Source organism: Hippoglossus stenolepis, chromosome 21 (assembly GCF_022539355.2).
Source record: "Hippoglossus stenolepis isolate QCI-W04-F060 chromosome 21, HSTE1.2, whole genome shotgun sequence".
Lineage (NCBI taxonomy): Eukaryota > Metazoa > Chordata > Actinopteri > Pleuronectiformes > Pleuronectidae > Hippoglossus > Hippoglossus stenolepis.
Window position 1 is genome coordinate 5,072,469 of NC_061503.1, and position 16,632 is coordinate 5,089,100.

General features: G+C 42.1%; 1 protein-coding gene across 8 annotated transcripts in view; it reads right to left on the reverse strand.

The window, feature by feature from the left end:
* The window catches only part of cacna1g (calcium channel, voltage-dependent, T type, alpha 1G subunit), a 147,201-nt gene that overhangs the window by 11,262 nt on the left and 119,307 nt on the right, over nt 1-16,632 (reverse strand). For all 8 annotated transcript variants that reach the window (XM_047338374.1, XM_047338370.1, XM_047338369.1 and 5 more), the window contains exons 25-31: nt 11,311-11,462; nt 9,485-9,594; nt 6,588-6,721; nt 4,374-4,444; nt 2,839-2,917; nt 2,376-2,497; nt 1,607-2,029 (exon numbers count right to left, since the gene is read on the reverse strand). In XM_047338374.1, coding sequence (XP_047194330.1) covers nt 1,607-2,029; nt 2,376-2,497; nt 2,839-2,917; nt 4,374-4,444; nt 6,588-6,721; nt 9,485-9,594; nt 11,311-11,462 — 1,091 coding nt within the window. The remainder of the gene's footprint in view (nt 1-1,606; nt 2,030-2,375; nt 2,498-2,838; nt 2,918-4,373; nt 4,445-6,587; nt 6,722-9,484; nt 9,595-11,310; nt 11,463-16,632) is intronic.

Here is a 16,632-nt window from a genome sequence, read left to right on the forward strand (position 1 = left end):
AAGACCAGGACAGGGTAAAAAAAAAGAGAGACAGAAGTCGAGACAGAGACAGGTGAATAAATGTGGAAAGAAAGAATGGAGGACAGAGAAAGGAGAGAAGGGAAAAAGCAGTTGATCAGGCAGAAACAAACATATACAAACAGAAAAAAGATAAAGAAACACAGTAGGAGGACTTGATTATACATCAAACTTGGTTTTAGTTACGATATAATTTTGTAAGTGTTTTACTGAATGACTTGTTAATATGAATATATATATATATATATAACATCCTCTTCGACATCCCTTGCAAGCACACAAGGGTTACCATTCATACCCACAAGGGGGCAATACACCACTGCAGTAGACCCGGTTCCCCATATGGCAGGAGAAGAGGCCTTGGCCTAAGCACACATGTTCAGGAGGAGCAGTCGAGGAAGACGGATAACTTCTGAGAGGGTAAACATAACAGCAGCAAGACCTCTATTTCCTATCCTCAGAAACATCCCTGCTGTCTGGAAATAGCTGCTGAAGTGAACAACAAGACCCCGTGGTCCAGCTTTCCCATGGCACTGTGACCTATCTATGACTGGCATGTCCTCTACAGGGGCCAGACACACACACACAGACACACAGACACACGCACACACAGGCACTGTAAGCCATGCTGGTATAAGTCGGTGCATTTTCTGGACAAATTAGCGACTTGTCAAAAACCATAATCACATTCCAGTGTCTAACATGTGAAGACAAAATGTAAATATTGAAAAGTATGTGTTGTACACATTTGGAAGAACATTTTTAATTTAAAGAGAATACAGTATATACAAGTTTTTTATACCCACAAGTTTATATCAAGGGATATACTTACAAATATGGCCCTGACTTTGGATACTTTACACATAAATGAATTTGCTTACATTATGAAAGTATGCCAGACTGTCCCGACTGTGAGTATTTCCTAATATGGCCACATCCACTATAATTTGTTTACTTATGGGATATTATAGTTATTACATTAAGATAGTGAGGAGCAGACATTCCTCCATTATTTCAGAGACTATCCGGTATGCTCAGTGTCCCCCAGCATGGGCCAGAGAATTAACTAATGGTTTGAATCAGAGTCAGTATTAATGATCAGAGACATGGGGGTCAGGGGAACAGCCTTGTAGCACATAGCAGGAAGTGACCGCAGAACATCTGTCATTTGACACAGGATGCTGTGCAGACTGAGGAGAAGCCAACGTTTTGACCTAGAAGTCATCTGCATATGTGTAACAACTTTCGGAATAAGGTAGTGGCATATAGCTATAATGTGACCTATATGTGAATTGGGATTGATGCAAGTGTCTCAAGGGAAAAATACAAACCCAACAAAGCTGCTATTGACTGGCATCTCCACCTTACCTCAACTGCTCCAATTTATTCTGATTGACCTTTTCTGATTTGACTAAAATCCATTATTTATGTCATTATGCACAATCATAACCAAACCCTGTAAACATGATGAAGCTGATGAGGGAGAAGCCCTAAGGTGCCTTCAATGTCTCAACCAAAAAACACCAGCCGTGTTGGAGGCGCACACGTGACACAAAACGTAAAAAACAACATGAAAAAGATTTCGTACCTCCAGTGGGGGATCAACACACGAAGGGGGGTCTGGACTGATGTTGACTGAATCTCTGGTTATGTCAGCAGTGGGCGAGTCCATCGGTCCGTCCCGCTCCTGTTCCCTGTCCCCTGCTCCGGGGAACCTCCGGGGCGAACCACCAGAGCTCGACCTGTCCATGCCCAGTGCCAGAGGGTTCAGCTGGGGTGACCTTGTTGTCAAGTCTCCTCCGTCTGCCTGGAGCTCCAGCTCCAAGTCTGCCTCAGGCAGTGCTCCCTCTTTGGCTTCCTTGTTGCTCTCCTCCAGGTGCTTCATCAGGACGGCAATGACGACGTTGACCAGGACGAACTGAGCAGTCAAGACAAAGGAGACGAAGTAGAGCGGAGAGACCACAGTGTTGTAGCAGGTGTTGGTGTCCTGGGCGCAGTCTCTTAACGTGTCCTGGAAGAAGCAAGAAAACACAACTTTAATACATTGGCTAAAGCTTTACCAGCCAAATAGTAGGTGGTGGATTAAAAACTCTGAATTACATTGAGTCATAAAAGTTTTCAGTCAGTCCTGAAATATTTCAACAACTGCTGCAAAGGATTACCATGAAATTTGGTACAGACATCACTGATTACTATTCATGTGCAACAGGGAGGTTGGTTGTCTCGGTGACATACCAACACATCAGCACCAAATCTGCCTCTTGTTATTCCACTTGACATGTGTGCACATATCAAAGCCCGAACCTGCTTTTGTCTACGTATGTGCTTATGACCACAAACTTCAAAGTTAGTTTCACCTTCATTATTCCATTCCAGTTGTCTCCGGTGGAAACTCTGAAGAGCAGCAGGAACGCCATGCCGAAGTTTTTAAATGTAGCGTAGCGGCCCAGACCCTCACATGGGTGGAGCTCATCACAAACTGTGGAGACGAGGGGAAAGAAAGGAGGGGACGGAGAGAGAGGAGTAGTGAGGTAGGAATCGAGAGACGGAAAGATGGAGAGACGTTCACAGCTTTTCAGTTGTTACAACACAGGCCTTTGCAATGAAGTGATAATATCTGTAATACTCTTTCATTACTCTGAAAGCTACCAGCCACAATTAAAGAGATCAATATGGTATTTCAACAAAAGGATTCTACAAAACAATTAACACCAGATTGATTTAAGAGGGGAAGAATTTAACACAGCACTCCCAAGTATCCGTGTATGAGCTTTCTCTGCTTTGCCCTACTGCCTTTCTGCATGTGGGACGTGTGCTTACTCAAGTCACCAAACAGCTCCACTCCCAGTGCTGCATAGATAAAGAAGAGAAGCATGAAGAGAAGACCCAGATTCCCCACCTGCAGAGAGACAACAGGATGGAAGAGGGATTAGTCAGAAGACAGATATTCTAAGAAAAATAAACCATAACAAGGGACAACAAACAGCTCATTCCAGAGAGAAATAAAAGGCTGCAAAGCACCAAGGGAAATACATGCTGTGGCAAGTGACTAACCCCTCCCCTGAATAGCAATTGTTCAAACTTAGCTTACAAACCAGAAGCTGTGGATTTCTCTGCACATTGAATCAGTTTTTTTCCTTATCTACAAGACCAAAAGGCAAAAATGTAACAAAATGATTAAACAGTATGTGAGTTGCTCACATTGGCCGGACAAATCTAGCTAGGCTACCATTAGCAAAATTAAGCTACTTATCATTCGCTAACTAGCAGAGGCTCACTTGGGTTCAACATTAGATGCTTATATGAAAATGGACGGAGTTTCTGTTTGTACTCTGCATTCATCCCCTACGTATTCGTAGACTGTACCCAATGGTTTAGGTGAGACGACCATTTGACACGAGGAAGAAAGTTCCACAATGGCGAAACTACTTTAAGAGAGACTTTGAGCGTTGGGAAGATATATCTATGTGATGTTACTTCGCCCGGGCAAAGGGAAGAACTTTATCACCAAGAAACATTATCACAACCTTGACCTTGGCCATGTTTGTTGTTGTCAGAAAATTGACTATGCACTGCCCTCTAGTGGATGTATTGCTTAACAACCATTCCAACATAAGGCATGCATGGAAGTATGCCCCAAAGACAACTAGCACTTCCTCTGTTCTTCCTCTGTTCCTCTGCCAAAAGGCTATTATAATTTTAAGATTTTTGAAGAACATGCTATTATGTTACGTCCAACTTAGAGGACAAGACAATACAGAATAACAACTTTGACACAAATGTGAATTTAGGTGAAGAAAGTTTTTCGGGTTCTCAGTTGCTTTTTTATACTCTCAATGCTAATCAGCATGTGGAAACCTGCACACACCTCTTTCACCCCCTGCTGGATTTATTATTTATGAACATTTCTAACAAGTTTGAGGAGGAATTAGCCTGGAACGACACTCAATCTCTGTGAGGCACACGGAGGTGGTATCAAAGAATGCTGAGAACACTCTGTGTTATTTTTTCACTCAACCCGAACACTTTGGAACTTGTTCCAATTTACCAACTCCGTCACCCTCAAATCCACCCACCATCCTTCAACACAAAACCTCAAGCTACATGCGCTTCTCAATCTCTGCGGGAGGCTGATAATGCAAATACGGGTCTCTAGAGCCGGCGTAAAGCTCATGGGAAAAGACAACACCCCGAAACTGAAGAATATGTCCCAAAAAAAGACACGCTTCTGGGATGTAATTTTAGGAACAGCTTCTGTGGGATGTGTTCGGATGTGTGCGAACCGATCCATGGCAGCAGCGTGAGGAAGGAAAAGAGGAGTCAGTGGATGTTATTTAACAGAGTTTACTGTGTACCTGAGGCAGGGCTTGCATAACCGTGTCCAGCAAAGCTCTCATCCCCACCGCCATCTTCAAGAGCTTCAATACTGTGGGGACACAGGAAATGAACAAAAAGTTGTCTTACCATAGTCAGTATTACATAATAGAACAGGGAATGGAAAAGGACACCTTTTGCTCACTTAGAACCTAATCCTATTAGTGGAGTCAAAGATTTCCTTCTATTAAATCGTCAGAGCCTAGGTTGCAGTTTGATTAGATCACTGATATGATAGCAGGGTTCCGATGAGGAAAACCAAGGCTGAGATTATACATATAAATGGAATGGAGAAGTTGAGGTAAAACACTGATGCAAAACAACAAACCTTGATGCCTCCTAGGATAAGATCAAAGATATTTTACCACATCACCAGTCAACATACTGAGTTTTTGCAAATTCACCAGCTGTCACTTTATTCTCTCACTTACGCATACTAATACAATAGACATTTTAATGACATATCACAAATTGTTATGATTGTTAGCCCCGGTAGTGGGATGTAACAAAGAACATTTGCTTGGTTATTGCACTTAAGAATATCTTTCATGCAACACTACTAAAGTACTAAACTACATTTTTATTCGACCATATATCAGCAAATATCTGTACCTTCCGCTACACTTCAACAATGCATTGTGTTACATTAAAATTCATTCGGTAGACGCCACTGTTGAGACTCAGCCATAATGATGTGGAACTCTGCATTAAGGAATACGTTCTCACCTGTGTTTTGGATGCAATATCGAGGCTCTTTGGAAAACTGCTATAACCGTTGAGCTAATGCCCTCTGGCAATCTGGCCTGGTGGGCTAAGTCAGTCATAACCCTAATGGTACCCTAAGAGGTAGAGCGGGTCGTCCACCACCCGTGAGGTCGGCAGTTCGAGTTCTCCCCTCGTCTCCAACATTCCACGAGCCAAAGTGTCCATGGGCAAGATACTGAAACCCAAATTGCCCCTGACGGCTGTTTTAAAAGTGTATGAGTGCATGATAGAGAAAGTGATGCACAGAGATGCACTGTATGAATGCGTGTGTGAATAGGTGAATTGCAAAACTGAACTCTTCAGCACTTTCAGTAGTCATCAAGTACACTGAAAAAGTGCTATATAAATACAGAGCATTAACAGGTTATTTACTATTGTTTACATAGGCTACTTCAATAAATGATAAAGCTCTCTCGTTAGCTTAGCTCATTCTGTCCCTTGCTAAAGTGACCATCAAATCCAAAATGCAATCCATCTTAGTTACATCTAAATTCAGTCTGGATATGAGATGTGTAGAGATATATGCCAACTGGAAAAGTAGCCAGCTACTGCATCCACATCGCCCACGAGAGTATTAGTTTGTGGCTCTGCTGCGTGACAGTAATCAATAATGATTTCCTGGCTACTTCTTCTATTATACATTCAGTAATCAGCCACAACAGATGAGCTTCCCCCGCCTGTCTTATCTCCTCTTCCTCCCAGCTCCCCTCTCCTCCGCCCCCTCCGTGCTCTCCTCCACTGTAATCAGCACCGAGCACACAGGGAGTTTAGGCCTCCACCTTCCTCGTGCTCAACCTCCTCCATCCATTTCCACCATTTATTTTGCTACACCGAATTCTTCCTGTCTCTCACCCACCTACACACCTGTCCTCTGATCATTTATCTCCTCCTTTTTCACTCCATCACAAATTCTTTTTTCACTGTGCCATCAATTGCTTCTCTTTCCGACCTCATTCCATCTTTATATAATCTATTTTAGGGTCCAAAGTTGTTCATCACTCGCTCACTACCTCCTCCTTTTATTTCTCTCCTCTCTTCCGTACCTAGTCTTGCAGCTTAATTCACTTACTGTCATAATGCGTCTCTCCCTCGCCCTCTGCTATCTTCCTTAAATTCTATGTTTCTCACCCTCTTGCTTTCTTACTGTTTGTTCCTTCTCAGTGCTGTGAATGTCAGCTAACTGTGTTGTTTGGTGCCATCTGGTCGGCTCACACCCTGCCCCAACCCTGCTGCGACCTGCCATGCAAAAGTGACAAAAGAGGGGAGTCCCGGGGATGTGGCTGTTTCACAAGGCATCTTAAAAGCATAGCACCGTAAAGGAGACTGGAGTGTGAACCTGTCTGTGAGAGAGTTGTGCCAGGGAGGAGGATGGAGGGATGAATGAATGGATGAATGGATGGATAGAGGAGGGAGGAGTGAGGAGTTCATACCTCGTGCGATCCTCAGCACTCTCATGATGCGGATAATGGTGGGGTTGATGGGCAGCGAAGCGTTGACCTCAATCTCCTCCAGAGTGATGCCCATGATGGACAGCAGCACGATGGCCAAGTCCAGCTGGTTCCACCTACACACACACACACACACACACACACACACACACACACACACACACACACACACACACACACACACACACACACACACACACACACACACACACACACACACACAGAGAGAGAATGACTAATTAGTCCCTAACACTGATTTTGATCACTTACTCTCTGTTCAGGCCTGGTTTTAACATCCGTCCTGACTGATGCCAGTGGACAACTCTAAGTTCAGGTGTCAATGTACACGAGTGGCGTTGAGGACGCACTTGAGTAGTGATCCGAAACCAGATCACTCATTCAGAAGTCGTCTACGCGTATGACCACATCTTTACAGCTGTGTGAACACAACTGCATCCTGGGCCACATATGAAGGACCGCCTACTCAGCTGTCATCCTCTGATACAGTTTCAAATAAATCAAAAGTTTTACTCTTCTCAGTGTTTCCACTGTTTCCACTCTCTCTCTCTTTCTGTTCTCTCCATCTCACATTGATGGACAGACACACAACCACACACATTGACAATAGACATACATGTATAGTCAGACTAGCTAATAGAATGACACGTATTTATTTGCATTAAGAGCGAGGAGGTGAGACACATTCAGGACACATTGTTATACGTGAGCAGACGTATTTAGAGCTGTCCACTTGTGATCGGTTCTACCAGGACAGGTGTTAATATCAGGGTCAGAGATCACTTTTCATAGTCTTTTTCTTTCATAGAGAGAGGTGAACTTGTGTCACAGGACTCACTTGGACTAGAGTTTCAATTGAGTCAGAAGTTCCCATGACTGTGGTAATTTATCTTTTGAGACTGCAAGAGCTTTGTCCTGTTTTGTCATAGTGATGTCATCGGCTTGGAGACATTTATATTTGTTTGTAAAAAAGATGTGTTATACATTTGAGAGATGTGGACATAAAGAATATATAATGAAATATATGTGTATATTGTATATTTCATTATACATACGTATATTTCATTATACATACATACATACATACAAGGAGGTTATGTTACCGTTTTGGCAGGATTAAGCAAAAACTACTGGAAGAATTACCATCAAACTTGGTGAAAGGATGTGGTGTGGGCCAAAGAAGAATGAATTTAATTTTGGTCTGGATGTGGATCATTTCACTTTCTTTAACATAGTGTGATAGGGCATTTTCAATTTTCATTTATTCCTCAAAAATAATTAATGAATCTTCGGGGGATATTGATGAGTGTGTGCAATTTGATTCAGATCCAAATAAAAGTCTGCATCTGCTGAATTTAAATGTGGTTTTAAGTGGGCTGTTGGCCCTCGGCAGAGGTATGTTGTACTGAGTTCTAGTTTCAATCAGGAAGACAGGTTTCCAAGCTGCCATACTCAAGGCCATTTGAAAATTATGGGACACAAAGGTATTAAAGTAAAGGGGCTCACTTGCAATTGAACAATTTTGGGGCATTTTTGGTTTTAAAAGTCAGACTAGAAAGCTGCAATGCAAAATGTCACTACTATAACTAAAGTTGCCATTTGTCGGATGTGCAGTGTGACACACAAAAGGGTGACTTTACACATAGTGGACATTATGATGTGTGTTTCTGCAGCTGCAGTGCTACAAACCTTTTACAACTTATCAACCCTGCATTGGTGAAGTGTTTAACACTCAGGAGAGATTTGGGAATGTGTGAGATTTGTGATTTGTAATGGTCCAGAGATCACAGAAATAAGCCACAAAACTTAAGTCATCCACAATTAACTATCACATAAACCTATAAAGTTGGATACCGATCATTTTCTGGATAAAAGTGCACGGGAGAGCGCAGACTACTTCAGTGTTATGAAGCAAGCTAACAAAGCAGCAGTGGTATCATTTCATTTTAGTATCGTAAAGAGAGATATGGTGCGCTCAGATCAGTCAGTGGGACACTCTTCTAAATCTTATTTCCTTGTGCAATGAATGTGGACTGAGAAAGAATGTTTTTAATAAAGCACATTTATAAAAACTGAAGATAGTTGTAGGTGGTCGTACTAATCTGGTTTGTCTATTTTATTGTTTCAATCCCTCATGTCCACATTTAGATACTCAAAGTGCACAAGTTAACACAAAAGAAATCAACTTAAAATTCAACGAGCCTGTAAAATGTGTCCTCTGGGGGTCTTGGCTGAATGTTGTGTTTATCTGTTTGCGTGTATCTGTGTGTATTGAGGTAATATCAAACTGCATCGCAGCCAAAAGCAGAAAAAAAGGATAATGGTCTGCTCTGGCAAAGAGAACGGACATCATGGAGCCCTTGGTGGTCAGTTTTGGTCCAGAAACTATGAGGGGTGTGTGTGTGTGTGTGTGTGTGTGTGTGTGTGTGTGTGTGTGTGTGTGTATTCATTTATGTGTGATGTGTTTGTGTATATGTTTGTGCTGATGCGATTGTGTTTGTGCATTGTTGTGTGGTTTTCAGCAGGAAGCCAGAGATTTCGAAGCTATGAAATCATCTAAGGCAACATTTTTTATGAGTGTTTAACAAGGCTGTTTGTATTCATACAGGCCTCGCTGAGAACCGTGCACTGAGCACCTTGGAAGAAAGCTCATTTGAGTTCTCCGAAAGCTGCCTCAGATTTTCCACATGACTCAGGGGTTATAGAACGGTACGTTTTAAACAAATCTATTTAAATACCATGGCTGCTAAAATGTCAAACCCCTAAACTGGGAGCGAAATGTTTATCCGGGATCTCCTAGGTCACAGACGTTCAGGAAAGGTCACATTGTCACTTTAGGAAGCAGTCATGTAAATACTGACCTCTCCTTGAAGAAGCGTCGGAAACCAAAAGCCACCAGCTTGAAGACGGCCTCCAGGACAAAGATGAGGGTGAAAATGTAGTTGCAGATCTTCAATGCCTCGTCCAACTCCTGGGAGAGCAAAGATTTAATTGTTACATATAAAACCACTGCACCAGTATCCTTCTTAACAAGCCCGTAAACCCAGGATTACATATTGTGTTATTCTCCCAGAGTGAGCTGTGGCTTTCATCAATCTTTTATTAAAATTTAAATTGAACTGCACTGAAAACAGTGTTTTTTTCTCAACTTGACTTTAATTTAACACTATGGTTTATATTTTTCGTATGTAAATATACAATTTTCCTGCATTTACATTCTTCCCACGGAATAGCACAGACTCAATTTTGTAAACTTTGTCATTCTCTCCAAAATTAGCTGTTCCATTAATAGATCCCTCATATCGCCCTCCCTCATTCTCTATGAAAAGGCCATTAGAATCAAAGTGTCCATTTTAGCCTGTGGGAGAATTCAACAGTGCCCATGTGCGTGTAAAAACTGACCTTTAACTGAGAGACATGGAGAGAACTGGTAGCCAGCAGGGATTTCACAAATCCTCACTGGTGGCCATCCGTTAACTTACGGCTATTACCAGTTACACATCTCTTTAATGCACTATTTTACAACATAACAACCTGTTCAACATCATTATCCGTGATACTCACACCAAGAACCCTGTATTCAACATTCTACAGAAACCTTCGAGGCTGTCTAGGAAATCACGCCCTCATTCACCCTTCACTTGTTTCTCAACTCTGAGGCTGCATTTGAAGACTGCATTGCAGTGGCATGACTATGCTGTCCCGTTTCGAAGGCTCCTTTAAATGAGTCCTTTCAGCCCAGAGCAATGACGGCTCCAACGGGTGGCTCCTGTTCAGGCAAACCTTTCCAAGGATTCATTAAACCTCTGTGACAACTTGCTTTTCAACAAGATAATGGTAACGAGACAAAAATGTCCAATGATTGCACTTCTGAATACAAGTATCAGGCTTCAGCTCAGCTAATGGTATGCAGTACATGTTAAAAAACCAAGGGGCATTAAGACTTTCTCCTCGTGTCCAACTGCAATACCGCGAAAGCGATAAGGACAGGTCGCCAAGTTTTTCCTTGTTGTGGGAACTGTCGCATTCCTCTATAATTTTGTAAAGTCTTGATCTTACTATGTTACATTACATTACATTTAGCTGACGCTTTTATCCAAAGCGACTTACAATAAGTGCATTCAACCATGAGGGTACAAACCCAGAACAACAAGAATCAAGAAAGTACAATTTGCTTCAAGAAAGCCGAACTACAAAGTGATATAGGTAAGTGCCATATAAGTGCTTTTTTTTATTCAATTTTAGTTTGCGGTGGAAGATATGTAGACTTTCTGCTATGTAAAGTGCCTTGTGATAACGTATGTTGTGATTTGGCGCTATACAATGGAAATTGAACTGAAGCCTTTGATAGCCATCTGAACACTTTAATTCAGTTTAAAAATGATGAATGTTGGCAGACAAAGAATAATTTGTCATATTGTCTCTCCTGAATTTGAAACATTTTTAGATTATGTACTTTATTTTGCTGGGCACTAAAATTGCATTGTAGCACAGGATGTGCAGGACTGCCCAATATTGCCCAAGATACTGCCCAAGATTTGCAATCCAATCCAAATATAGGTGCCACTTAATCACTACTACAAGATTGCAAGAACATAAGACAACCTCTGGGAATCATGTTGAGTAATTATTATAATCCATGTATCAACATTTGAAGCAAACAGCCCATGGTTCCCCTCCCTCTGACCTGGGGCTGCTGGTAGTGCTCCATGGACATGGTGATGACGTTGAGCCCGATGACGATGGTGATGAACAGGTCCAGGTAGTGGCTGGTGCACATCTTGTGGATGAGCAGTCGGGTGGGGGAGTAATCCGAGTAGTAAGGTTTACTCTGAGCTTCTGTTGGAAGTGGGAAGTGGGTGGGGGGGGATTGCAGGGAGTTTGGGAGAGGAGGAAGAGGAGGAGGAGGAGGGAGGGGGGTGTTCAGAAAGTGAGATGGGAGGATATACACTGGGACGCCGTACAATTGACCTGCTGTGTTTGACGAGCGGAGCCACCGAAGCTGCTTTAAAAAAAGAAGTGGTTAGTGGAACATGACAACACCTCCCTGTGCACTATAAACACTGTGAATGTGTAATAACCACTTACGATGACTGAGTCACAGTAAGAAAAGAAACGTGTAAAGAGATGTGAAGAGATTACAAAAGGAGGGAGGCAGATCAGATAATGGGCAGAGAGAAAGACAGACTCCAGCCACGCTCTCCTGTGGTCTGCAGTCATGACTAATCAAATCAAATCTCCTCGCCTCTGGTCAACACTTATTTAAATTGACTCTCCCCTGAGTGAGTGTGATGGGAGATAAACAGCGTTGCTAAATGTCTCCGTGTGCGTGAGGCAGAGTCTCCATGGAGGAGGCTGCTGTTGGAATATGTGGGTCTGGAGATCTGGTCATCTCTCACTCTGCCTCCCTGATCGCCATGTGACTGCAGCCTCCCCTGATCTCTTCCACCTCCCTCGTCTGAGGAAAAGAATATAACACAAGAGAGAAAGTTTTCCACACTCGTCCATCACCTTGTTCCTCACCTCCTTCCTCCATCCAAGAGAGGATGGATGGATGGGCTGGGGGGCTAGGAAGAGAAGGAGAGAGGAGGCTCGCTCTATCTATCACCTTTTCGCTCCATCAGTGAGGGAGGCGCTATAGGTAACATGAGAGAGCAAATGACACAGACAACTGCACACACTGAAAAAGCCAAGAATCCTTTGGGTGTTGTGAGCACTCCAGCTCTGCCCAATTAGCCCAGGTGTATTGCTTTGGCTGCAGCTGTGCTGGGCTGACTCCCAAGACGGTGTGTGTGTGTGTGTGTGTGTGTGCAGTTCATGGTGCGCGTCTAGTGGTTTCCTTCTCGCACTGGAGAACCTCAGGGAATAAGACAGGAGTGCTGAGTGGGCAGTGCGGTAAGAAAATAAATATACCCGTCTGTCCCTGATGTTAAATATACATCTGCATCTTTTGGGATTGAAATTTGTTTCGTTGAAAGAAACCCAACTCCTGAATGTTCACAGTGGCTACAGGGAGCAGAGAATTATTGTTAAAGTCTCCTGATGTGTATTCACTTTAAGAAGCTATATCTCTTTTAATGTGTGTGGAACCTCTTCAGTTTTTGGCCAATCACCAATATTGACTGCCCGGTAAACACCAGATCAATACGACAAGTTATCTTTAAAAGTAGCGAAAGAGCTTTACCCTATGCGCAACCCTTGGATTTCCTCTCTGGGTTAATTGATCACAATATGTTGCCTTTCTTGTACTTTTTACATTTGCATTTTTTTTTTCAGATTTGTCAGCATTTAGTCTTTAGCACTTTAATTTGCCCGTTGGGGGACAGATAAAATATTTTGTATTTAAATTAATTGAATTGACTTGACCTGCAACTCAAGTCCTTCTGATATAATAGTTCTTATTAAGCTGGAAACATTATAGTGGGTCCAAACGCTTTTGGAAAAGTCAGACAGGATTCAGATTGTCGATTTTTTCGGGGGCTAAATAAACTGGCATTCAAAATAATGTCCCAGTGTCAATCAATAAAGGCTAAAATACAGAGTGAAATTACCCTTACTACAATTAATCACATGATAATTAATGTATATTTTCACAGAATTATTTCCAGCAATACAACCTATAGTGTGTCATACTCACCAAGTTGATTTGCTGGTTACTCTTTTTTTGTGATAATACTGTTTTTGTTTATTAGCTTTAACTGTCAATTGTTTTTTTCAGCTTGTGTTAATGAAACTCAACACTTCCTGCAAATATTTCAAATTAAAATCCCAGCAAGAAGGATTGGATTACATCCTTTGATTTGCTGGCAGGCTTGTAAGGTTAAACATCTGTGCAGGAAGTGTCGGTCTTGACTATAAAATGTATATAAAAATGGACAGCGTGTGTTTCCACTTCCTTCCACAATCTAGAAATGAAGCCAAAATGTCACTGCCAACTTTTTAAATTTTAAGCATTCAGAGTCTGTGCGAGTCTCAGATGTCAATCATGACATTTCCCCCTGTTTTTATAGCATCAAATAAAAACTAATAAAAACCAAACTTACTGGACAAATGAGAAATGAAAATACACAAGTGGGATAAGAACCACCTAAAATGACAGAAAATCCCATCCACTAACATATAAGAGGCCGGGTTTATGATCTATACTGCAGCCAGCCACCAGGGGGCAATCGAGTTGCTTTGGCTTCACTTTTGGGGAGCAGTCATGCCGTCCATCTTTACATACAGTCTATGGTCTTGGCAAAAAAACAAAGATGAAAGGTTTGATTTTCTTTGCAATCAAGTAAATAATGGCACTGTCTACCTGCAGCACTGTAAGTGGTGAGTCGCGAAGGTTTGGCAAAGGCCTGTACTCTGCTGAGTGCTTTCAAGTGAATTATTCTGTATATGAGCACTGTGGTCATCTCTGCTATTTTGTGCCTGCTGGTAATGACTGATAGTGACATGAAGGTGAAGGTGAATATGCTGGTGGTGCTGGCTGAACCACAGGGCTGCCAGTGATAGAGCCTGGCTGCTCCTGAGCTCCTACAGAGATGTGCGTGACAGAAAGTTGAAGAAATTTGGCTTCTGGTGTGCTTGGTCTGCCTCGGCGCATAAACACATGGAAACTGGTTGACATCGTGTTCTGCTGTTTTTGCACCTCAGGCGCTTGACTCGTGTTGGCACCAAACGGTCCCTCGTCTTATCAGCAGCTTTTTAATGAATGAGGTGCACCTTCTTATGGACATTTCACTAAGGAGACAGTGATAAAGCATGTTTACAGTGCCTTGGGTAAGTCTGGGCACATGTCTCTGAATCCAGGCAGTTACAGGTATGGCCCTAGAGGGATGCACCAACTTGGTTCATTCAGTGGGGGTTTCCTATTTACGAGATCCTCCATCATGTTTGGATAAACAAACATTATTTTTACTCTGCTCTACTTAGTACGTGCAGGTGCACGACGAGCTGAGGCAGACAGACGCACTCACACACAACAGCAGTCCCTTTGTTTCCCCTCCTATATTCCCTCATTCATCTCATTATGCTGTCAACACAACCTTTTCTATAGCATCTGTCCTATTTACATTCCTATGTAGAAAAATACAAGGTAGAGGAAATCTGATTAATATGGGCGACAGCTTCAGTGAATACGCAGGATTGGTTGACTTTTTTCCATAAATATGTAATTTGAGGAGTAACTAAGCATTGGTCTTAATATTATGGCTGGGGCAGAAAGGGCAAGACCGAACACGATGTAGGGGAAAAGATAGACAGAAACCCTTTGGCTAAAGCTCAACTAATCTCCAGAGGAGCAGGGAGGGAATTAAGTTACAGAAGAAAAGGTGAAAGGTTCCAAAGTGAAATTACTCGGACTGCTGCAACTCTGCGGCTCTCACTTTTTCTCCTCCACAGGGGAAAGAGGTGAGCGTCTCTTAGTGAGGAATGGAATATCTTTTTATTATTATTGAGTAAGGAAGAAACAGTGTGGCAAGATATGAAGAAATTAATGAAGAAATACTATTTTGGCTCTTGCTGCCTCTCCGTCTGCCTCTGCTCTCCTTTCTCCCCTCATTTGTCTCCCGCCCTTCACTGATGTGGCAGGTGGAGCCTCCTCTCAGCTCTGACATCACTTTGACCATGAACAAGGATGGATGTGAAGGCACAGAGGGGTCACACCCTGCCTCTGCATCCTCATATCTGACCAAAAATTCACTGTACATTAAACAGACCACTCAGGACCATGATCTCATGGGGACTTAGATCTCATTATACCTGCACTACATAGAATTTCTAAAGCTGAGGTGTTTTGTTTGTTTGTTTGTGACCAAAATGGAATAAATTTTGGCTTTTTTTCTCCAACAAATACAAGCTGTCCAAGTTGTCTAAGTCAGAATAAACCAAAATTTGTCCGACTCTATCTTCTTTTATTGCCAGTGTCCATCAGATGTAGCTCTGTCGCGTTCCGGCTATGTCACGCCTGCTATATGTTCACCTTTGGCTCTCATTTATTCACTCTTAAAGTGCAGAAGTGGAATGTTTTAAGCTTAACACTTAAGGGTTTGTAAGAATTGACGTTTTAAGAGAAATTAAATTCAGAGATGTATGTGATTTGTTACTTCAGTAGAGGAGCTAGGATTTCTTTAAATCAGGGGCCATAAATTTACACTATTGTCAAATTATTGTTAGTAAGTGACCAGATTTGACTTTAAAATAAAAATGACCACTGGCAGAACAGTGGCACTTCAGATTTCAGCTGGGGCAGTGTCCCCCCCTTGATCCGCCCCTGTGCTATGGACTTTGTCCTTACAGCGAGGCCTATAAAGCAAATCATTCGACACAAACTTTTAAGTTAGCAAAACCTGAGCACAGCCAACAGATGGTGAGGAGTGGGACAGATACAGGCTGGTCTGAAAAATCTATGTTCAGTCTCCTCCTTTTTATTATGACCGATGATGTGTTTTAATACAGAAGAATTCACAATATCCCGCACTGGCCTTTTGTCTGTATATTAGGTTTTAAGAAAACTGGGGGTTGTCTTACATTTGAGGACTTGCATTCAAGTCCATGGAGCCAAGAATTACAAATGTTACAGATAATAAGATAGTTAAACCGAGTCTGACAAGATGCAAAAAATGTTTGGTATCACCGCGTTTCATGTTTCACTTGTACCAAATAAAAGGATTCAGTTATGAGGAACCACTTCTTCTAAGATTAATGGCATGATGGGAAAACCTCTCCGACAGGACAGATGTATTCCTATCCTCAGAAAGAGATGTTTGCAAAATAGAAGTTGTCTTTTAATCAGGGTTGTTTAATAGTTCGGTCAATAGGGTGTAACACTGACCACCCATTTTAGAACAGCTCTGGTTCAGGAAGTAAACTGTATATTCATTTTCTCAATTGACGTTTCAAAAAATCCTTATGAAAATAATTTTTACACCGACCAGCTACGAGATGAATCCTGACCACTAAACATTTAATTTGAAGCATAAACACAATTTGAAAATGGAAAAAAAAGCAAAAGGTGGGG